This window comes from Salmo salar, chromosome 11 (genome assembly GCF_965601325.2).
Source record: "Salmo salar chromosome 11, fSalSal1, whole genome shotgun sequence".
NCBI lineage: Eukaryota > Metazoa > Chordata > Actinopteri > Salmoniformes > Salmonidae > Salmo > Salmo salar.
In genome coordinates, this window is record NC_138301.1 from 124,340,295 (window position 1) to 124,365,909 (window position 25,615).

The window sequence follows — 25,615 nt, forward strand, 5'->3', positions numbered from 1 at the left end:
AGAGAGAGAGAGAGGTGGGAGAGAGAGAGAGAGGTGGGGAGAGAGAGAGAGAGGTGGGGAGAGAGAGAGAGAGGTGGGAGAGAGAGAGGTGGGGGAGAGAGAGAGAGAGAGAGAGAGGTGGGGGAGAGAGAGAGAGAGGTGTGGGAGAGAGAGAGAGCGGTGAGTTAATACTACAGTTCCCATCAGACCGTGCTGCTTTACAAGCCCCTCCCCCCGTGGATCTCTAGGCTCCTCCCCCTGGTGTACCTGCGTAGAAGAGGCTTGTCATCCTCGGTGAAGAAGGTGACAGCTCTTCCCGTGCGTCCCGCCCTGCCAGTACGACCTAGGATTAGATGGACAACACTACATTACATACATACTAGAAGTAGTGCACTATATATAGGGAATAGGGTTCCATAGGGCTCTGGTCTAAAGTAGTGCACTATATAGGGAATAGGGGGCCATAGGGCTCTGGTCTAAAGTAGTGCACTATATAGGGAATAGGGGGCCATAGGGCTCTGGTCTAAAGTAGTGCACTATATAGGGAATAGGGGGCCATAGGGCTCTGGTCTAAAGTAGTGCACTATATAGGGAATAGGGTTCCATAGGGCTCTGGTCTAAAGTAGTGCACTATATAGGGAATAGGGTTCCATAGGACTCTGGTCTAAAGTAGTGCACTATATAGGGAATAGGGTTCCATAGGGCTCTGGTCTAAAGTAGTGCACTATATAGGGAATAGGGTTCCATAGGACTCTGGTCTAAAGTAGTGCACTATATAGGGAATAGGGTTCCATAGGGCTCTGGTCTAAAGTAGTGCACTATATAGGGAATAGGGTTCCATAGGACTCTGGTCTAAAGTAGTGCACTATATAGGGAATAGGGTTCCATAGGGCTCTGGTCTAAAGTAGTGCACTATATAGGGAATAGGGTTCCATAGGGCTCTGGTCTAAAGTAGTGTACTACCTAGGGACTAGGGTTCCATAGGGCTCTGGTCTAAAGTAGTGCACTATATAGGGAATAGGGTGCCATAGGGCTCTGGTCTAAAGTAGTGCACTATATAGGGAATAGGGTTCCATAGGGCTCTGGTCTAAAGTAGTGCACTATATATAGGGAATAGGGTTCCATAGGGCTCTGGTCTAAAGTAGTGCACTACATAGGGAATAGGGTGTCTCCCAAAAAATGGTAAAAGACTCCAGTCACCCCAGTCATAGACTGTTCTCTCTGCTACCGCACGGCAAGCGGTATCGGAGCGCCAAGTCTTGTTCCAAAAGGTTCCTGAACAGCTTCTACCCCCCAAACCACAAGACTGCTGAACAATTAATCAAAATGGAACACCCGGACTATTTACACTGATCTCTCCCCCCCCACCCCTCTTTGTTTTTACACTGCTGCTACTCGCTGTGTATTATGTTTGCAGTCACTCGACCCCCGACCTACACGTTAAGTAGAGGTCATGTGTACTCAGAACCGTATTCAGCACGAAACTAATAAAAATGAGATTAGATTTTTCCGAGCTTTGTGCAGATGTGGTAGTGTAGTGATACGGATGGGACTAACCGATGCGGTGGATGTACTCCACAGCGCTGGTAGGGAAGTCGTAGTTCAGCACCAGGTTCACACCCTTAAAGTCGATTCCTCGGGCCAGCAGGGCCGTACAGATCAACACCCAGATATCACCAGACCGGAAACTACTGATCACGTTGTCTCTCTGGAGAAAAAACAAGTTAGTGACTGACTTACAGTAGTGTGTGTGTGTGTGTGTGTGTGTGTGTGTGTACACATGTTGTACTATATGTGGGAGTACAGTAGAGAGAGAGTGTGTGTGTGTGTGTGTGTGTGTGTGTGTGTACTATATGTGGGAGTACAGTAGAGAGAGTGTGTGTGTGTGTGTGTGTGTGTGTGTGTGTGTGTGTGTGTTGCTGTGTGCGTACGTGCGCGTACCTGTTGCTGTGTGCGGTCAGCGTGTATGATGTCTACGTTGATGCCTTCGTAGACCAGCTCATGGAAAAGCTCTCTGGCTCGATCAATAGACTGGACAAACACCAGCATAGGAGGCAAGAAACCCTAGAGAGAGAGGAGAGAGGAATTAGTCTTTACCATTCAGTTATCAAATGTTATCTGAAACATGCTTGGTAAACAACCAGACTACCAGTGAAATGCTTGGTAAACAACAGGTGGAGACTACCAGGGAAATGCTTGGTAAACAACAGGTGTAGACTACCAGTGAAATGCTTGGTAAACAACAGGTGTAGACTACCAGTGAAATGCTTGGTAAACAACAGGTGGAGACTACCAGTGAAATGCTTGGTAAACAACAGGTGGAGACTACCAGGGAAATGCTTGGTAAACAACAGGTGGAGACTACCAGTGAAATGCTTGGTAAACAACAGGTGGAGACTACCAGGGAAATGCTTGGTAAACAACAGGTGGAGACTACCAGGGAAATGCTTGGTAAACAACAGGTGGAGACTACCAGTGAAATGCTTGGTAAACAACAGGTGTAGACTACCAGGGAAATGCTTGGTAAACAACAGGTGGAGACTACCAGTGAAATGCTTGGTAAACAACAGGTGGAGACTACCAGTGAAATGCTTGGTAAACAACAGGTGGAGACTACCAGGGAAATGCTTGGTAAACAACAGGTGGAGACTACCAGTGAAATGCTTGGTAAACAACAGGTGGAGACTACCAGGGAAATGTTTACCTACAGGCCCTTCCCAACAATGCAGAGAGAAACAAGGAATAAATACACAATGAGTAACAATAACATGGCTATATACACGGGGTACCAGGTAATAACATGGCTATATACAGGAAGTACCAGGTAGTAACATGGCTATATACACAGGGTACCAGGTAATAACATGGCTATATACACAGGGTACCAGGTAATAACATGGCTATATACACGGGGTACCAGGTAATAACATGGCTATATACACTGGGTACCAGGTAATAACATGGCTATATACACTGGGTACCAGTACTGAGTGGATGTGCAGGGGTACCAGGTAATAACATGGCTATATACAGGGAGTACCAGGTAATAACATGGCTATATACACTGGGTACCAGTACTGAGTGGATGTGCAGGGGTACCAGGTAATAACATGGCTGTATACACTGGGTACCAGTACTGAGTGGATGTGCAGGGGTACCAGGTAATAACATGGCTATATACACTGGGTACCAGTACTGAGTGGATGTGCAGGGGTACCAGGTAATAACATGGCTGTATACACAGGGTACCAGGTAATAACATGGCTATATACACAGGGTACCAGGTAATAACATGGCTGTATACACAGGGTACCAGGTAATAACATGGCTGTATACACAGGGTACCAGTACTGAGTCGATGTGCAGGGGTACCAGGTAATAACATGGCTGTATACACAGGGTACCAGGTAATAACATGGCTGTATACACAGGGTACCAGGTAATAACATGGCTATATACACAGGGTACCAGTACTGAGTCGATGTGCAGGGGTACCAGGTAATAACATGGCTGTATACACAGGGTACCAGGTAATAACATGGCTGTATACACAGGGTACCAGGTAATAACATGGCTATATACACGGGGTACCAGGTAATAACATGGCTATATACACGGGGTACCAGGTAATAACATGGCTATATACACGGGGTACCAGGTAATAACATGGCTATATACACGGGGTACCAGGTAATAACATGGCTATATACACGGGGTACCAGGTAATAACATGGCTATATACACGGGGTACCAGGTAATAACATGGCTATATACACGGGGTACCAGGTAATAACATGGCTATATACACGGGGTACCAGGTAATAACATGGCTATATACACGGGGTACCAGGTAATAACATGGCTATATACACGGGGTACCAGGTAATAACATGGCTATATACACGGGGTACCAGGTAATAACATGGCTATATACACGGGGTACCAGGTAATAACATGGCTATATACACGGGGTACCAGGTAATAACATGGCTATAAACACGGGGTACCAGGTAATAACATGGCTATATACACTGGGTAGCAGGTAATAACATGGCTATATACACGGGGTACCAGGTAATAACATGGCTATATACACGGGGTACCAGGTAATAACATGGCTATATACACGGGGTACCAGGTAATAACATGGCTATATACACTGGGTACCAGGTAATAACATGGCTATATACACGGGGTACCAGGTAATAACATGGCTATATACACGGGGTACCAGGTAATAACATGGCTATATACACGGGGTACCAGGTAATAACATGGCTATATACACGGGGTACCAGGTAATAACATGGCTATATACACGGGGTACCAGGTAATAACATGGCTATATACACGGGGTACCAGGTAATAACATGGCTATATACACGGGGTACCAGGTAATAACATGGCTATATACACGGGGTACCAGGTAATAACATGGCTATATACACGGGGTACCAGGTAATAACATGGCTATATACACGGGGTAGCAGGTAATAACATGGCTATATACACAGGGTAGCAGGTAATAACATGCCTATATACACAGGGTACCAGGTAATAACATGGCTATATACACAGGGTACCAGGTAATAACATGGCTATATACACAGGGTAGCAGTACTGAGTCGATGTGCAGGGGTACCAGGTAATAACATGGCTATATACACAGGGTACCAGTACTGAGTCAATGTGCAGAGGTACCAGGTAATAACATGCCTATATACACAGGGTACCAGTACTGAGTCGATGTGCAGGGGTACCAGGTAATAACATGGCTATATACACAGGGTAGCAGTACTGAGTCGATGTGCAGGGGTACCAGGTAATAACATGGCTATATACACAGGGTACCAGGTAATAACATGGCTGTATACACAGGGTACCAGGTAATAACATGGCTGTATACACAGGGTACCAGGTAATAACATGGCTATATACACAGGGTACCAGGTAATAACATGGCTATATACACAGGGTACCAGGTAATAACATGGCTATATACACTGGGTACCAGGTAATAACATGGCTATATACACTGGGTACCAGGTAATAACATGGCTATATACACTGGGTACCAGGTAATAACATGGCTATATACACAGGGTACCAGGTAATAACATGGCTATATACACTGGGTAGCAGGTAATAACATGGCTATATACAGGGAGTACCAGGTAATAACATGGCTATATACACAGGGTACCAGGCAATAACATGCCTATATACACAGGGTACCAGGCAATAACATGCCTATATACACAGGGTACCAGGTAATAACATGGCTATATACACAGGGTAGCAGGTAATAACATGGCTATATACACAGGGTACCAGGTAATAACATTGCTATATACACAGGGTAGCAGTACTGAGTCAATGTGCAGGGGTACAAGGTAATAACATGGCTATATACACGGGGTACCAGGTAATAACATGCCTATATACACAGGGTACCAGTACTGAGTCAATGTGCAGAGGTACAAGGTAATAACATGGCTATATACACGGGGTACCAGTTAATAACATGCCTATATACACAGGGTAGCAGTACTGAGTCAATGTGCAGAGGTACAAGGTAATAACATGGCTATATACACGGGGTACCAGGTAAAAACATGGCTATATACACAGGGTACCAGGTAATAACATGGCTATATACACAGGGTACCAGGTAATAACATGGCTATATACACAGGGTACCAGGTAATAACATGGCTATATACACAGGGTACCAGGTAATAACATGGCTATATACACAGGGTACCAGGTAATAACATGGCTATATACACAGGGTACCAGGTAATAACATGGCTATATACACAGGGTACCAGGTAATAACATGGCTATATACACAGGGTACCAGTACTGAGTCAATGTGCAGAGGTACCAGGTAATAACATGCCTATATACACGGGGTACCAGTACTGAGTCAATGTGCAGGGGTACCAGGTAATAACATGGCTATATACACAGGGTACCAGGTAATAACATGGCTATATACACTGGGTACCAGGTAATAACATGGCTATATACACAGGGTACCAGGTAATAACATGGCTATATACACAGGGTACCAGGTAATAACATTGCTATATACACAGGGTACCAGGTAATAACATGGCTATATACACAGGGTACCAGTACTGAGTCGATGTGCAGGGGTACCAGGTAATAACATGGCTATATACACAGGGTACCAGGTAATAACATGGCTATATACACAGGGTACCAGGTAATAACATGGCTATATACACAGGGTACCAGTACTGAGTCGATGTGCAGGGGTACCAGGTAATAACATGGCTATATACACAGGGTACCAGTACTGAGTCAATGTGCAGAGGTACCAGGTAATAACATGGCTATATACACAGGGTACCAGGTAATAACATGGCTATATACACAGGGTACCAGGTAATAACATGGCTATATACACTGGGTACCAGTACTGAGTCGATGTGCAGGGGTACCAGGTAATAACATGCCTATATACACAGGGTACCAGTACTGAGTCAATGTGCAGAGGTACCAGGTAATAACATGGCTATATACACAGGCTACCAGGTAATAACATGGCTATATACACAGGGTACCAGGTAATAACATGCCTATATGCACAGGGTACCAGTACTGAGTCGATGTGCAGGGGTACCAGGTAATAACATGGCTGTATACACAGGGTACCAGGTAATAACATGGCTATATACACAGGGTACCAGTACTGAGTCAATGTGCAGGGGTACCAGGTAATAACATGGCTGTATACACAGGGTACCAGGTAATAACATGGCTATATACACAGGGTACCAGTACTGAGTCAATGTGCAGAGGTACCAGGTAATAACATGGCTATATACACAGGGTAGCAGTACTGAGTCGATGTGCAGGGGTACCAGGTAATAACATGGCTGTATACACAGGGTACCAGGTAATAACATGGCTATATACACAGGGTACCAGGTAATAACATGGCTATATACACAGGGTACCAGTACTGAGTGGATGTGCAGGGGTACCAGGTAATAACATGGCTATATACACAGGGTACCAGTACTGAGTCAATGTGCAGAGGTACCAGGTAATAACATGGCTATATACACAGGGTACCAGTACTGAGTCAATGTGCAGGGGTACCAGGTAATAACATGGCTGTATACACAGGGTACCAGGTAATAACATGGCTATATACACAGGGTACCAGTACTGAGTCAATGTGCAGAGGTACCAGGTAATAACATGGCTATATACACAGGGTAGCAGTACTGAGTCGATGTGCAGGGGTACCAGGTAATAACATGGCTATATACACAGGGTACCAGGTAATAACATGGCTATAAACACAGGGTACCAGGTAATAACATGGCTATATACACAGGGTACCAGGTAATAACATGGCTATATACACAGGGTAGCAGTACTGAGTCAATGTGCAGAGGTACCAGGTAATAACTTGGCTATATACACAGGGTACCAGGTAATAACATGGCTATATACACAGGGTAGCAGTACTGAGTGGATGTGCAGGGGTACCAGGTATTAACATGGCTGTATACACAGGGTAGAAGTACCGAGTCGATGTGCAGAGGTACCAGGTAATAACATGGCTATATACACAGGGTAGCAGTACCGAGTCGATGTGAAGGGATACCAGGTAACAACATGGCTGTATACACAGGGTAGCTGTACCGAGTCAATGTGCAGAGGTACCAGGTAATAACATGCCTATATACACAGGGTAGAAGTACCGAGTCGATGTGCAGGGGTACCAGGTAATAACATGGCTATATACACAGGGTAGCAGTACCGAGTCAATGTGCAGAGGTACGGGGTAATAACATGGCTATATACACAGGGTAGCAGTACCGAGTCGATGTGCAGAGGTACCAGGTAATAACATGGCTGTATACACAGGGTAGCAGTACCGAGTCGATGTGCAGGGGTACCAGGTAATAACATGGCTATATACACAGGGTACCAGGTAATAACATGGCTATATACACAGGGTACCAGTACTGAGTCGATGTGCAGGGGTACCAGGTAATAACATGGCTGTATACACAGGGTACCAGGTAATAACATGGCTGTATACACAGGGTAGCAGTACCGAGTCGATGTGCAGAGGTACCAGGTAATAACATGGCTATATACACAGGGTAGCAGTACCGAGTCGATGTGCAGAGGTAATAACCAGGTAATAACATGAGTTAGAAAGAGGACTCTAGATGTTTTAACAGACAGCGCCATCGAGGGCCTTAGTCATGTTGCGCGAGTTGGAACCGGTGTTTTTCTGGATCAAACGCGCCAAATAAATTGACATTTTGGAGATATAACGACGGAATTAACCGAACAAAAGGACCATTTTGTGATGTTTATGGGACATATTGGAGTGCCAACAGAAGAAGATCTTCAAAAAGGCATTAATTATATCGTTATTTCTGAGTTTTGTGTCACGCCTGGCGGGATGAAATATGATTGTCTGTGTTTGTTCGATGGGGTGCTGTCCTCAGATAATAGTATGGTTTTCTTTCGCCGTAAATCTTTTTTTGAAATCAGGCACAGCTGCTGGATTAACAAGAAGTTTATCTTTAATCCTATGTGTAACACTTGTATCTTTCATCAATGTTTATGATGAGTACTTCTGTAATTTGGTTTGGCTCTCTGCAATTTCACCAGATGTTATTTGAGACAACGCATTACGATGATCATGCTGTTTAATCCGTTTCTTGATATGCCACACTTGTCAAGTGGATGGATTATCTTGGAAAAGGAGAAATGTTCACTAACAGGGATGTAAACACATTTGTGCACAACAGTTGAGAGAAAGCTTTTTTTGTGGATATGTAAAATGTCTGGGATCTGTTCAGTGTATTTTCCCAGACCCCCGATTGAAAACTCCTGGTCTAAGCCAACCAAGCCTGTTGTGCCACATAGTTGTCCATGTGTCAGTGTTGCTAAACAACCAACCCGACTATACTCCTGATCAAAATGTAATCCGTGTGGCTCAGTTGGTAGAGCATGGTGTGTGCAACGCCAGGGTTGTGGGTTCGATTCACTTCTTTTATTTTTTTAAAAATTTTAATGCATGAAATGAAATGTATGCATTCACTACTGTAAGTCGCTCTGGATAAGAGCGTCTGCTAAATGACTAAAATGTAAATGTAATGTAATAATTGCAGATGGCAGTAAATCACTAACCATGGCTGTTTAAATACACCCCAATACAATTTTTGGAAATTGGATACTGTACCTACCTTTTAAAATGTGGTTATGTCATTTACGAAATGTAATGCATATGGAAAAGTTTAGCTCTTTATATTCTACAAAATATGGCAGCCGATACTGGATACACAGTCTAATAGAGACTAAACCCCTTCTGGTGCTGAACTCCCACTACATCCCCTGCATCAGTTAATCCTCCATATCACCACCACATTCAGTCTAATAGAGACTAAACCCCTTTATAACTGTGTTGATCTGTTGCTACTCTGTGCTTTACGTCACCCAATATTGACTTTTGTTTTAATTCAATTGCTTGTAATGACTGAGTCTTATTATACATGTACCACCAAGTCAGAATTTATTGGTGTTTGTGAGTTACGCTTTGTTCCTTCAACACCACACTGCACGTCATTGTCTTTTGGTATTATAAAATAACAAACCAGATACAGATAAAGCACCACTCCAGCTGGAAATACGCACTCTTCAGATAGAAAGAAATGTACTTCTTTAAAAAAGGAGAAAGCTCTCGACGGTGCTGCCCGTGGTGTTTCTACCTCTATGGTTCTCAACAGAAGACCACCTTGAGGTCGGAAAATATCTGACAAACTTTGACTCTGTAAAATGGCGCCGGAGAAGAAGGCTGAAGTTCTACATGTCCCCAACTGATTGTGTTTTTTTTTTTTGTTCATTTATTTGCGTTGTTTGTAACTTATTTTGTACTTAAATGTTGCCACTACCGTCTCTTATGACCGAAAATAACTTCTGGGCAGCAGAACTGTGATTACTCACCACGGACTGGCAGAATCCTTTTTTTCCTTTAACGAGTCTGACGAGCCCGACGCGAATGATATGGGCCTGTTCCCGAGAAAGCAGTATATCTCCGTGATTTGCGTGAAGAGGAGGCGAAGAAAAAGGGCCAGAGGGCGGGGCTGCCTTCTGAGAATTCGTAGGCGATCTAATAAATCCCCACTTCCTTCCATTCTGCAAGCAAACGCGCAATCTTTGGAGAAAAAAAAAAATCGATGACCTATGCGGAAGATTAAACTACCAACGGGACATTCAAAACTGTAATATCTTATGCTTCACTGAGTCGTGGCTGAACGACGATGCTATCAACATACAGCTGGCTGGTTATACGCTGAACCAGCAGGATAGAACAGCGGCGTCTGGTAAGACAAGGGGCGGCGGACTATGTATTTTTTGTTAATAACAGCTGGTGCACGATATCTAAGGAAGTCTCGAGCTATTGCTCGCCTGAGGTAGAGTATCTCATGATAAGCTGTAGACCACACTATCTACCTAGAGGATGTATCAGTATTTTTCATAGCGGTTTACATACCACCACAGACTGAGGCTGGCACAAAGACAGCATTGAATGAGCTGTATTCCACCATAAGCAAACAGGAAAACGCTCACCAAGAGGCGGCGCTCCTAGTGGCCGGGGACTTTAATGCAGGGAAACTTAAATCCATTTTACCAAATTACTATCAGCATGTTAAAAACTCTGGACCACCTTTACTCCACACACAGAGACGAGTACAAAGCTCTCCCTCGCCCTCCATTTGGCAAATCTGACTAACTCTATCCTCCTGATTGCTGCTTACAAGCAAAAACTAAAGCAGGAAGCACCAGTGACTCGCTCAATAAAAAAGTGGTCAGATGACGCAGATGCTAAGCTACAGGACTGTTTTGCGATCACAGACTGGAATATGTTCCGGGATTCTTCCGATGGCATTGAGGAGTACACCATATCAGTCATTGGCTTCATCAATAAGTGTATCGATGACGTCGTCCCCACAGTGACCGTACGTACATACCCCAACCAGAAGCCATGGATTACATGCAACATCCGCACTGAGCTAAAGGCTAGACCTGCCGCTTTCAAGGAGCGGGACTCTAACCCGAAAGCTTATAAGAAATCCCGCTATGCCCTCCGACGAACCATCAAACAGGCAAAGCTTCAATACAGGACTAAGATCGAATAGTACTACATTGGCTCTGACGCTCGTCGGATGTGGCAGGGCCTGCAAACTATTACAGACGACAAAAGGGAAGCACAGCCGAGAGCTGCCCAGTGACACGAGCCTACCAGACGAGCTAAACTACTTCAATGCTAGCATCGAGGCAAAGAACACTGAAACATGCATGAGAGCACCAGCTGTTCCGGAAGACAGTGTGATCACGCTCTCCGTAGCCGGCATGAGTAAGACCTTTAAACAGGTCAACATTCACAAGGCCGCAGGGCCAGACGGATTACCAGGACGTGTACTGCGAGCATGCGCTGACCAACTGGCAAATGTCTTCACTGACATTTTCAACGTCTCCCTGTCAGAGTCTAATATCAACATGTTTTAAGCAGACCACCATAGTCCCTGTACCCAAGAACACTAAGGTAACCTGCCTAAATGATTACCGCCCTGTAGCACTCACGTCTGTAGCCATGAAGTGCTTTGAAAGGCTGGTCATGGCTCACATCAACACCATTATCCCAGAAACCCTAGACCCACTCCAATTTGCAAACCGCCCCAACAGATCCACAGATGATGCAATCTCTATTGCTGTCCACACTGCCCTTTCTCACCTGGACAAAAGGAACACCTATGTGAGAATGCTGTTCACTGACTACAGCTCAACGCTCAACACCATAGTGCCCTCAAAGCTCATCAATAAGCTGACGGACCCTGGGACTAAACACCTGCAACTGGATCCTGGACTTCCTGACAGGCCGCCCCCAGGTGGTGAGGGTAGGTAACAACACATCCGCTACACTGATCCTCAACACAGGGGCCCCTCAGAGATGCGTGCTTAGTCCCCTCCTGTACTCCCTGTTCACTCATGACTGCACGGCCAGGCACAACTCCAACACCATCATTAAGTTTGCCGATGACAACAGTGGGAGGCCTGATCACCGACAACGACGAGACAGCTTATAGGGAGGAGGTCAGAGACCAGGCAGTGTGGTGCCAGAACAACAACCTCTCCCTCAACGTGATCAAGACAAAGGAGATGATTGTGGACTACAGGGAAAAGAGGACCGAGCACGCCCCCATTCTCATCAACGGGGCTGTAGTGGAGCAGGTTGAGAGCTTCAAGTTCCTTGGTGTCCACATCACCAACAAACTAACATGGTCCAAGCACACCAAGACAGTCGTGAAGAGGGCACGGCAAATCCTCAAGAATCTGACAAGATTTGACATGGGTCCTCAGATCCTTAAAAGGTTCTACAGCTGCACCATCGAGAGCATCCTGACTGTTTGCATCACTGTCTGGTATGGCAACTGCTCGGCCTCCAACCGCAAGGCACTTGAGAGGGTAGTGCGTACAGCTCAGTACATCACTGGGGCCAAGCTTTCTGCCATCCAGGACCTCTATACCAGGCGCTGTCAGAGGAAACCCCTAAAAATTGTCAAAGACTCCAGTCACCCTAGTTATAGACTGTTCTCTCTACTACCGCATGGCAAGGGGTACCGGAGCGGCAAGTCTAGGTCCAAGAGGCTTCTAAACAGCTTCTACCCCGAAGCCATAAGACTGCTGAACACCTAATCAAATGGCTACCCAGACTATTGGCATTGCGCCCCCCCCCCCCCCCTTTTACACCACTGCTACTCTCTGTTGTTATCATCTATGCATAGTCACTTTAATAACTCTACCTACATGTACATACTACCTGAACTAACCGGTGCCCCTGCACATTGACTCTGTACAGGTACCCCCTGTATATAGCCTCCACACTGACTCTGTACCGGTACCCCCTGTATATAGCCTCCACATTGACTCTGTACCGGTACCCCCTGTATATAGCCTCCACATTGACTCTGTACCGGTACCCCCTGTATATAGCCTCCACATTGACTCTGTACCGGTACCCCCTGTATATAGCCTCCACATTGACTCTGTACCGGTACCCCCTGTATATAGCCTCCACATTGACTCTGTACCGGTACCCCCTGTATATAGCCTCCACATTGACTCTGTACCGGTACCCCCTGTATATAGCCTCCACATTGACTCTGTACCGGTACCCCCTGTATATAGCCTCCACATTAACTCTGTACCGGTACCCCCTGTATATAGCCTCCACATTGACTCTGTACCGGTACCCCCTGTATATAGCCTCCACATTGACTCTGTACCGGTACCCCCTGTATATAGCCTCCACATTGACTCTGTACCGGTACCCCTGTATATAGCCTCCACATTGACTCTGTACCGGTACCCCCTGTATATAGCCTCCACATTGACTCTGTACCGGTACCCCCTGTATATAGCCTCCACATTGACTCTGTACCGGTACCCCCTGTATATAGCCTCCACATTGACTCTGTACCGTAATACCCTGTATATAGCCTCCACATTGACTCTGTACCGGTACCCCTGTATATAGCCTCCACATTGACTCTGTACCGGTACCCCTGTATATAGCCTCCACATTGACTCTGTACCGGTACCCCCTGTATATAGCCTCCACATTGACTCTGTACCGGTACCCCCCTGTATATAGCCTCCACATTGACTCTGTACCGGTACCCCTGTATATAGCCTCCACATTGACTCTGTACCGGTACCCCTGTATATAGCCTCCACATTGACTCTGTACCGGTACCCCCTGTATATAGCCTCGCTATTGTTATTTTACTGCTGGTCTTTAATTACTTGTTACTTTTATTTCTTATTCTTATCCGTTTTTTTTAACTACATAAAAAAAATGTAGGGTTAAGGGCTTGTAAGTAATCATTTCACTGTGAGGTCTACTACACCTGTTGTATTCAGCATTTCACTGTGAGGTCTACTACACCTGTTGTATTCAGCATTTCACTGTAAGGTCTACTACACCTGTTGTATTCAGCATTTCACTGTAAGGTCTACTACACCTGTTGTATTCAGCATTTCACTGTAAGGTCTACTACACCTGTTGTATTCAGCATTTCACTGTAAGGTCTACTACACCTGTTGTATTCAGCATTTCACTGTGAGGTCTACTACACCTGTTGTATTCAGCATTTCACTGTGAGGTCTACTACACCTGTTGTATTCAGCATTTCACTGTAAGGTCTACTACACCTGTTGTATTCAGCATTTCACTGTGAGGTCTACTACACCTGTTGTATTCAGCATTTCACTGTGAGGTCTACTACACCTGTTGTATTCAGCATTTCACTGTAAGGTCTACTACACCTGTTGTATTCAGCATTTCACTGTGAGGTCTACTACACCTGTTGTATTCAGCATTTCACTGTGAGGTCTACACCTGTTGTATTCAGCATTTCACTGTGAGGTCGTCTACACCTGTTGTATTCAGCGTTTCACTGTGAGGTCTACTACACCTGTTGTATTCAGCGTTTCACTGTGAGGTCTACTACACCTGTTGTATTCAGCATTTCACTGTGAGGTCTACTACACCTGTTGTATTCAGCATTTCACTGTGAGGTCTACTACACCTGTTGTATTCAGCATTTCACTGTGAGGTCTACTACACCTGTTGTATTCAGCATTTCACTGTGAGGTCTACTACACCTGTTGTATTCAGCATTTCACTGTAAGGTCTACTACACCTGTTGTATTCAGCATTTCACTGTAAGGTCTACTACACCTGTTGTATTCAGCATTTCACTGTAAGGTCTACTACACCTGTTGTATTCAGCATTTCACTGTAAGGTCTACTACACCTGTTGTATTCAGCATTTCACTGTGAGGTCTACTACACCTGTTGTATTCAGCATTTCACTGTGAGGTCTACTACACCTGTTGTATTCAGCATTTCACTGTAAGGTCTACTACACCTGTTGTATTCAGCATTTCACTGTGAGGTCTACTACACCTGTTGTATTCAGCATTTCACTGTGAGGTCTACTACACCTGTTGTATTCAGCATTTCACTGTAAGGTCTACTACACCTGTTGTATTCAGCATTTCACTGTGAGGTCTACTACACCTGTTGTATTCAGCATTTCACTGTGAGGTCTACACCTGTTGTATTCAGCATTTCACTGTGAGGTCGTCTACACCTGTTGTATTCAGCGTTTCACTGTGAGGTCTACTACACCTGTTGTATTCAGCGTTTCACTGTGAGGTCTACTACACCTGTTGTATTCAGCATTTCACTGTGAGGTCTACTACACCTGTTGTATTCAGCATTTCACTGTGAGGTCTACTACACCTGTTGTATTCAGCATTTCACTGTGAGGTCTACTACACCTGTTGTATTCAGCATTTCACTGTGAGGTCTACTACACCTGTTGTATTCAGCATTTCACTGTGAGGTCTACTACACCTGTTGTATTCAGCATTTCACTATGAGGTCTACTACACCTGTTGTATTCAGCATTTCACTGTGAGGTCTACTACACCTGTTGTATTCAGCATTTCACTGTGAGGTCTACTACACCTGTTGTATTCAGCATTTCACTGTAAGGTCTACTACACCTGTTGTATTCAGCATTTCACTGTAAGGTCTACTACACCTGTTGTATTCAGCATTTCACTGTGAGGTCTACTACACCTGTTGTATTCAGCATTTCACTGTAAGGTCTACTACACCTGTTGTATTCAGCATTTCACTGTAAGGTCTACTACACCTGTTGTATTCAGCATTTCACTGTGAGGTCTACTACACCTGTTGTATTCAGCATTTCACTGTGAGGTCTACTACACCTGTTGTATTCAGCATTTCACTGTAAGGTCTACTACACCTGTTGTATTCAGCATTTCACTGTGAGGTCTACTACACCTGTTGTATTCAGCATTTCACTGTAAGGTCTACTACACCTGTTGTATTCAGCATTTCACTGTAAGGTCTACTACACCTGTTGTATTCAGCATTTCACTGTGAGGTCTACTACACCTGTTGTATTCAGCATTTCACTGTAAGGTCTACTACACCTGTTGTATTCAGCATTTCACTGTGAGGTCTACTACACCTGTTGTATTCAGCATTTCACTGTAAGGTCTACTACACCTGTTGTATTCAGCATTTCACTGTGAGGTCTACTACACCTGTTGTATTCAGCATTTCACTGTGAGGTCTACTACACCTGTTGTATTCAGCATTTCACTGTGAGGTCTACTACACCTGTTGTATTCAGCATTTCACTGTAAGGTCTACTACACCTGTTGTATTCAGCATTTCACTGTGAGGTCTACTACACCTGTTGTATTCAGCATTTCACTGTAAGGTCTACTACACCTGTTGTATTCAGCATTTCACTGTAAGGTCTACTACACCTGTTGTATTCAGCATTTCACTGTGAGGTCTACTACACCTGTTGTATTCAGCATTTCACTGTAAGGTCTACTACACCTGTTGTATTCAGCATTTCACTGTAAGGTCTACTACACCTGTTGTATTCAGCATTTCACTGTGAGGTCTACTACACTTGTTGTATTCACCATTTCACTGTAAGGTCTACTACACCTGTTGTATTCAGCATTTCACTGTAAGGTCTACTACACCTGTTGTATTCAGCATTTCACTGTAAGGTCTACTACACCTGTTGTATTCAGCATTTCACTTCAATGTCTACTACACCTGTTGTATTCAGCATTTCACTGTAAGGTCTACTACACCTGTTGTATTCAGCATTTCACTGTAAGGTCTACTACACCTGTTGTATTCAGCATTTCACTGTGAGGTCTACTACACCTGTTGTATTCAGCATTTCACTGTGAGGTCTACTACACCTGTTGTATTCAGCATTTCACTGTGAGGTCTACTACACCTGTTGTATTCAGCATTTCACTGTAAGGTCTACTACACCTGTTGTATTCAGCATTTCACTGTAAGGTCTACTACACCTGTTGTATTCAGCATTTCACTGTAAGGTCTACTACACCTGTTGTATTCAGCATTTCACTGTGAGGTCTACTACACCTGTTGTATTCAGCATTTCACTGTGAGGTCTACTACACCTGTTGTATTCAGCATTTCACTGTGAGGTCTACTACACCTGTTGTATTCAGCATTTCACTGTGAGGTCTACTACACCTGTTGTATTCAGCATTTCACTGTGAGGTCTACTACACCTGTTGTATTCAGCATTTCACTGTGAGGTCTACTACACCTGTTGTATTCAGCATTTCACTGTAAGGTCTACTACACCTGTTGTATTCAGCATTTCACTGTGAGGTCTACTACACCTGTTGTATTCAGCATTTCACTGTGAGGTCTACTACACCTGTTGTATTCAGCATTTCACTGTGAGGTCTACTACACCTGTTGTATTCAGCATTTCACTGTAAGGTCTACTACACCTGTTGTATTCAGCATTTCACTGTGAGGTCTACTACACCTGTTGTATTCAGCATTTCACTGTAAGGTCTACTACACCTGTTGTATTCAGCATTTCACTGTGAGGTCTACTACACCTGTTGTATTCAGCATTTCACTGTGAGGTCTACTACACCTGTTGTATTCAGCATTTCACTGTGAGGTCTACTACACCTGTTGTATTCAGCATTTCACTGTAAGGTCTACACCTGTTGTATTCAGCATTTCACTGTAAGGTCTACACCTGTTGTATTCAGCATTTCACTGTGAGGTCTACTACACCTGTTGTATTCAGCATTTCACTGTAAGGTCTACTACACCTGTTGTATTCGGCATTTCACTGTAAGGTCTACTACACCTGTTGTATTCAGCATTTCACTGTAAGGTCTACTACACCTGTTGTATTCAGCATTTCACTGTGAGGTCTACTACACCTGTTGTATTCAGCATTTCACTGAGGTCTACTACCCCTGTTGTATTCAGCATTTCACTGTAAGGTCTACTACCCCTGTTGTATTCAGCATTTCACTGTAAGGTCTACACCTGTTGTATTCAGCATTTCACTGTGAGGTCTACTACACCTGTTGTATTCAGCATTTCACTGTGAGGTCTACTACACCTGTTGTATTCAGCATTTCACTGTAAGGTCTACTACACCTGTTGTATTCAGCATTTCACTGTAAGGTCTACTACACCTGTTGTATTCAGCATTTCACTGTAAGGTCTACTACACCTGTTGTATTCAGCATTTCACTGTGAGGTCTACTACACCTGTTGTATTCAGCATTTCACTGTGAGGTCTACTACACCTGTTGTATTCAGCATTTCACTGTGAGGTCTACACCTGTTGTATTCAGCATTTCACTGTAAGGTCTACTACACCTGTTGTATTCAGCATTTCACTGTAAGGTCTACTACACCTGTTGTATTCAGCATTTCACTGTGAGGTCTACTACACCTGTTGTATTCAGCATTTCACTGTAAGGTCTACTACACCTGTTGTATTCAGCATTTCACTGTAAGGTCTACTACACCTGTTGTATTCAGCATTTCACTGTGAGGTCTACTACACCTGTTGTATTCAGCATTTCACTGTAAGGTCTACTACACCTGTTGTATTCAGCATTTCACTGTAAGGTCTACTACACCTGTTGTATTCAGCATTTCACTGTGAGGTCTACTACACCTGTTGTATTCAGCATTTCACTGTAAGGTCTACTACACCTGTTGTATTCTGAGCATGTGACTAGTACCATTTGATTTATTTGGAGTGTAACGTGATGGGCGTGTACCTTCTTGATTATGTCCCTGACGGCCAGTAACTTGCCGTTCTCTGTTCCAACGAACAGCAGTTTCTGTTCCACTGTCTCCACTGCAGAGTTCCTGAGAACACAACCGTTTTCAAACTCTATTAGATGGTTTTGAACGCGAGGGGGGGGTACAGTCTTCCCCTGTAGCTCAGTTGGTAGAGCATGGTGTAAAAAAAAAAAAAAAATGGAAATATAAAAAAATAAATAAACATTTTTATGAAATGTATGCATTCACTACTCCAAGTCGCTCTGGATAAGAGCGTCTGCTAAATGACTAAAATGTAAAATGTAAAAAATGAGAAGTGGGCCCAGGGATTGAACCCAGTGTTACCCCTCAAACCACGGCTCTGCAAAGAAGAGAGAGGGTGGTTATGGGTAGTGTAGTAGAACAGGGGACTGTGGGTAGTGGAGTACCTGTGTCCAATATTAACAGAGACCAGGTTGTCGAGGTTGAGGCGACACCACTGTTCCACGTCTGGGGCGCAGGTAGCGCTGTAGAGCGCTCGTCTGACCCGCGGGGAAGAACATCCCTGGAACACCGCTGCTAGCTGGTCTCTGAAGCCACTACGACCATCCTCAAACAGCTTATCACTCTCATCCACCACCAGCCATTCCACACTGCGCACACACACAGTATTAATAAACACAACCTGCTACGACAGCCCTCAACCAACATATCAGAGCCAACAACACAGTATTAAAACAGAGAGAGCTGACCTGCTGAGGTCCAGAGCATTCTGCTTCAGGAGGAACACCAGTCTATTAGGGGTACTGATCAGAATATCTGGGGAGAGAGGAGAGGGGAGAGAGAGGGGGAGAGAGGGGAGAGAGAGGACAGAGAGAGGGGAGGAGGAGAGAGGGGAGAGGGGAGAGAGAGGACAGAGAGAGGGAGAGGGGAGGGGAAGAGAGGAGAGAGGGGAAGAGAGGGAGGGGGGAAGGGCGGGAGAGGCGAGAGGGGGAGAGGAGAGAGGAGAGGGGGAGAGAGAGGAGGGGGAGAGGTGAGAAGAGGGGAGGGGGAGAGGTGAGAGAGGGGAGGGAGAAGAGAGGGGAGGGAGAGAGAGGGCAGAGAGAGGGAGAGGGGAGGGGAAGAGAGGGGGAGAGGGGAAGAGAGGGAGGGGGGAAGAGAGGAGAGGGGGGAAGGGCGGGAGAGGCGAGAGGGGGAGAGAGAGGACAGAGAGAGGGAGAGGGGAGGGGAAGAGAGGGGGAGAGGGGAAGAGAGGGAGGGGGGAAGAGAGGAGAGGGGGGAAGGGCGGGAGAGGCGAGAGGGGGAGAGAGAGGAGGGGGAGAGAGAGAAACAAGTGTAGTAGGACAAAAAGAGTAAATGAGTGAGGGATGTTGTGCTGGTCTCGGTCTCATTAGTAAACAGGTCCCATTTTGTCTTTGTACCAGATTTGTTGATAGAGCTGGGAAGGCATTTCCTGGCTGCCATGGAGGCCTTGTCTAGTATGTGAACTCTGAACCCAACACCCTCCGACAGACGCACCAACTCCCTGTGGGTCTACACAACAACAACACAACAACATTATAACACAACAACACAACATTATAACACAACAACAACAACACAACATTATAACAACACAACAACACAACATTATAACACAACATTATAACACAACAACACAACATTATAACACAACAACATTATAACACAACACAACAACAACACAACATTATAACACAACAACATTATAACACAACAACACAACATTATAACACAACAACACAACATTATAACACAACAACAACAACACAACATTATAACAACACAACAACACAACATTATAACAACACAACATTATAACACAACATTATAACAACACAACATTATAACACAACATTATAACACAACAACACAACATTATAACACAACAACATTATAACACAACACAACAACAACACAACATTATAACACAACAACATTATAACACAACAACACAACATTATAACACAACAACAACAACACAACATTATAACAACACAACATTATAACACAACATTATAACAACACAACAACAACACAACATTATAACACAACAACATTATAACACAACACAACAACAACACAACATTATAACACAACAACATTATAACACAACAACACAACATTATAACACAACAACACAACATTATAACACAACAACAACAACACAACATTATAACAACACAACAACACAACATTATAACAACACAACATTATAACACAACATTATAACACAACAACACAACATTATAACACAACAACATTATAACACAACAACACAACATTATAACACAACAACACAACATTATAACACAACAACAACAACACAACATTATAACAACACAACAACACAACATTATAACAACACAACATTATAACACAACATTATAACAACACAACATTATAACACAACATTATAACACAACAACACAACATTATAACACAACAACATTATAACACAACACAACAACAACACAACATTATAACACAACAACATTATAACACAACAACACAACATTATAACACAACAACAACAACACAACATTATAACAACACAACATTATAACACAACATTATAACAACACAACATTATAACACAACATTATAACACAACAACATTATAACACAACACAACAACAACACAACATTATAACACAACAACATTATAACACAACAACACAACATTATAACACAACAACACAACATTATAACACAACAACAACAACAACACAACATTATAACAACACAACAACACAACATTATAACAACACAACATTATAACACAACATTATAACACAACAACACAACATTATAACACAACAACATTATAACACAACACAACAACAACACAACATTATAACACAACAACATTATAACACAACAACACAACATTATAACACAACAACACAACATTATAACAACACAACAACAACACAACATTATAACACAACAACACAACATTATAACACAACAACATTATAACACAACATTATAACATAACAACATTATAACACAACAACAACACAACATTATAACACAACAACACAACATTATAACACAACAACACAACATTATAACACAACAACATTATAACACAACAACACAACATTATAACACAACAACACAACATTATAACACAACAACATAACACAACAACACAACATTATAACACAACAACACAACATTATAACAACAACATTATAACACAACAACACAACATTATAACATTATAACACAACAACACAACAACACAGCACCAACTCCCTGTGGGTCTACACAACAACACACCATTATAACACAACACAACATTATAACATAACAACACACCATTATAACACAGCACCAACTCCCTGTGGGTCTACACAACATTCTAACACAACACAGCAGTAACATTACATTCTAACACAGCAACACAGCAGTAACATTACATTCTAACACAGCAACACAGCAGTAACATTACATTCTAACACAGCAACACAGCAGTAACATTACATTCTAACACAGCAACACAGCAGTAACATTACATTCTAACACAGCACAGCAGTAACATTACATTCTAACACAGCAACACAGCAGTAACATTACATTCTAACACAGCAACACAGCAGTAACATTACATTCTAACACAGCAACACAGCAGTAACATTACATTCTAACACAGCAACACAGCAGTAACATTACATTCTAACACAGCAACACAGCAGTAACATTACATTCTAACACAGCAACACAGCAGTAACATTACATTCTAACACAGCAACACAGCAGTAACATTACATTCTAACACAGCAACACAGCAGTAACATTACATTCTAACACAGCAACACAGCAGTAACATTACATTCTAACACAGCAACACAGCAGTAACATTACATTCTAACACAGCAACACAGCAGTAACATTACATTCTAACACAGCAACACAGCAGTAACATTACATTCTAACACAGCAGCACAGCAGTAACATTACATTCTAACACAGCAACACAGCAGTAACATTACATTCTAACATTACATTATAACACAGCAACACAGCAGTAACATTACATTATAACACAGCAACACAGCAGTAACATTACATTCTAACATTACATTATAACACAGCAACACAGCAGTAACATTACATTATAACACAGCAACATTAGAATGTATTCTAACATTCTAACACATTATCTTGGCGAAGGACAAATGCTCTCTAACAGGGATGGAAACATATTTGTGCACAACAGATGAAGGAAATATGTTTTTTGTGCGTATGGAACATTTCTGGGATATTTTATGAAACATGGGACCAACATTTTACATTTACATTTTAGTCATTTAGCAGACACTCTCAAGGACATTCAGAGACTTGTCCCGAAGCCACTCCTGTGTTGTCTTGGCTGTGTGCTTAGGGTCGTTGTCCTGTTGGAAGGTGAACCTTCGCCCCAGTCTGAGGTCCTGAGCGCTCTGGAGCAGGTTTTAATTAAGGATCTCTCTGTACTTTGCTCTGTTCATTGTCGGCTGCCGAAAAGTAAATGTGGACAGTTCTATCATCTTCAATACGCGCCTCGGAATTCCATAAGGACGTGTGTGGCCTCCCCCGGGGCGAGTCCGTCTTCTCGTGTGGCCTCCCCCGGGCGAGTCCGTCTTCTCGTGTGGCCTCCCCCGGGCGAGTCCGTCTTCTCGTGTGGCCTCCCCCGGGCGAGTCCGTCTTCTCTTGTAACCTACTTCGGAGCTGCAATGACTGTGAGAAGGACCCGATCAAGTGACGGGCATTGGCTAATAAGAACTGCGATATCTGAGAGAGCCTTGTGAGTGAGAGGTGATTCGGAGCACGGGCGATTGGCAGCAGGAAATGATTATTATTATTATTATATACACTCACCACCAAAGGGCACAACGGCCACAAGACATGGATTTGTTTATGAGGCATTACGGCCAAATTCGAGGCCTGCGGTTCTGTATGTGTGTGTGTGTGTGTGTGTGTACCTGGCTGGCCAGTTCCCTGGTGGGAGAGATGACCAGAGCTCTGATGCCGAGGTTAGCAGGCTGTTTCAGGTGAGTCAGGAGAGGGAGACAAAACGCTAGAGTCTTCCCCGAACCTGTCGGAGCACATGCCAACAACTCACGACCCTGGGAGACGGGGGGAGAGAGAGAGACGCATGCAAAGATGATATGATTTAGGGTTCCATTCTCTGTATCCACACTCATCCGTCTCTGTATCCCAGTCTATATATCCACACTCATCCATTCACTCATCCGTCTCTGTATCCATTCACTCATCCATTCACTCATCCGTCTCTGTATCCATTCACTCATCCATTCACTCATCCGTCTGCGTTCTCACATGCATCATCAGGGGTATAGCCTGCATCTGGATGGGCGTGGGGACGGTGAGTCCAGCTGCGGACAGGTTCTGGAGGACGCGTGGGTTCAGGCCGTACTCGGACTGCAGCTCGGAGAACGTGCACACTGGGTCAGGCACGTCACAGCCATGCACGTTGATCCGGTGCTGCGTGCGTACACGGTTCACCTGACAACAAACACACACACACACACAGATGAGATTCAACAGGTAGACAGTGCTCGTGTGTGTGTGTGTGTGTGTGTGTGTGTGTGTGTGTGTGTGTGTGTGTGTGTGTGTGTGTGTGTGGTGTGTGTGTGTGTGTGTGTGGTGTGTGTGTGTGTGTGTGTGTACCTTCTCTTGGTGGAGGTGTTGGAGTCTCTTCATGGATGTCTTGTCTCTGTCCCTCCCCTCCTTCAAGCCTTTAGACTTCCTGTCTGCAGAGGAAGTCCACAGGATGCCCTCGGTCTCCCCACGCGCCACTACAACAAAACGACAGGGACCATCAGAACTCATCATTTAACAACACATACATATAAGCTGCTCCAGTTGGAGACCCACAGAACACACACAGAGCCCACAGAACATTCAGAACCCACAGAAAACCCACAGAACCCACATACCACACATACACACTGCTGTGGAAAGTTCTCTACTGTTGCATATTTTTGATACTGAATGTTATCAGGTCTTCAACCAAAACCTGATATTAGATGAAGGGAACCTGAGTTTACAAATCACAACAGAAAAATGTATACTCATTTTATTTATTTCATAAACCAAAGTTATACAACACCCAATTCCCCTGTGTTTAAAAGTAATTATCCACTTACACTCAGTAACTGGTTGTGTCACCTTTAGCTGCAATGACTCCATCCAAACACTTCCTGTAGTTGATCAGTCCACCTTTAGCTGCAATGACTCCATCCAAACACTTCCTGTAGTTGATCAGTCCACCTTTAGCTGCAATGACTCCATCCAAACACTTCCTGTAGTTGATCAGTCCACCTTTAGCTGCAATGACTCCAACCAAACACTTCCTGTAGTCCTGCTGAGTCATGCAGCAAGACAATGATCCAAAACACACAATCAAGTCTACATGAAAATGGCTAAAAAGCAACACATTTTAAAAGTGTTGTAATGGCCTAGTCAAAGGCCAGACCTAATCCCAACTGAGATGTTGTGGAAGGACTTGAAACGTCCAGTTCATGCTTGAAAACCCACAAATGTATCTGAGTTAAAGCATTTCTGCATGGAAGAGTGGGCCACAACTCCTCCACAGCGATGCGAGAGACTGATCAACTACAGGAAGTGTTTGGTTGGAGTCATTGCAGCTAAAGGTGGACTGATCAACTACAGGAAGTGTTTGGATGGAGTCATTGCAGCTAAAGGTGGACTGATCAACGACAGGAAGTGTTTGGATGGAGTCACTGCAGCTAAAGGTGGACTGATCAACTACACGAAGTGTTTGGATGGAGTCATTGCAGCTAAAGGTGGACTGATCAACGACAGGAAGTGTTTTGATGGAGTCATTGC

The 25,615-nt window shown here is 43.9% G+C and overlaps 1 protein-coding gene across 1 annotated transcript in view; it reads right to left on the reverse strand.

Moving 5' to 3' along the window:
• ddx52 (DEAD (Asp-Glu-Ala-Asp) box polypeptide 52) overlaps nucleotides 1-25,615 on the reverse strand; it is a 35,386-nt gene that overhangs the window by 8,626 nt on the left and 1,145 nt on the right. The window contains exons 3-12 of the mRNA XM_082958344.1: nucleotides 24,434-24,561; nucleotides 24,083-24,268; nucleotides 23,725-23,868; nucleotides 20,158-20,269; nucleotides 19,489-19,555; nucleotides 19,186-19,389; nucleotides 18,754-18,844; nucleotides 1,921-2,043; nucleotides 1,537-1,687; nucleotides 247-322 (exon numbers count right to left, since the gene is read on the reverse strand). Coding sequence (XP_082814470.1) covers nucleotides 247-322; nucleotides 1,537-1,687; nucleotides 1,921-2,043; nucleotides 18,754-18,844; nucleotides 19,186-19,389; nucleotides 19,489-19,555; nucleotides 20,158-20,269; nucleotides 23,725-23,868; nucleotides 24,083-24,268; nucleotides 24,434-24,561 — 1,282 coding nt within the window. The remainder of the gene's footprint in view (nucleotides 1-246; nucleotides 323-1,536; nucleotides 1,688-1,920; nucleotides 2,044-18,753; nucleotides 18,845-19,185; nucleotides 19,390-19,488; nucleotides 19,556-20,157; nucleotides 20,270-23,724; nucleotides 23,869-24,082; nucleotides 24,269-24,433; nucleotides 24,562-25,615) is intronic.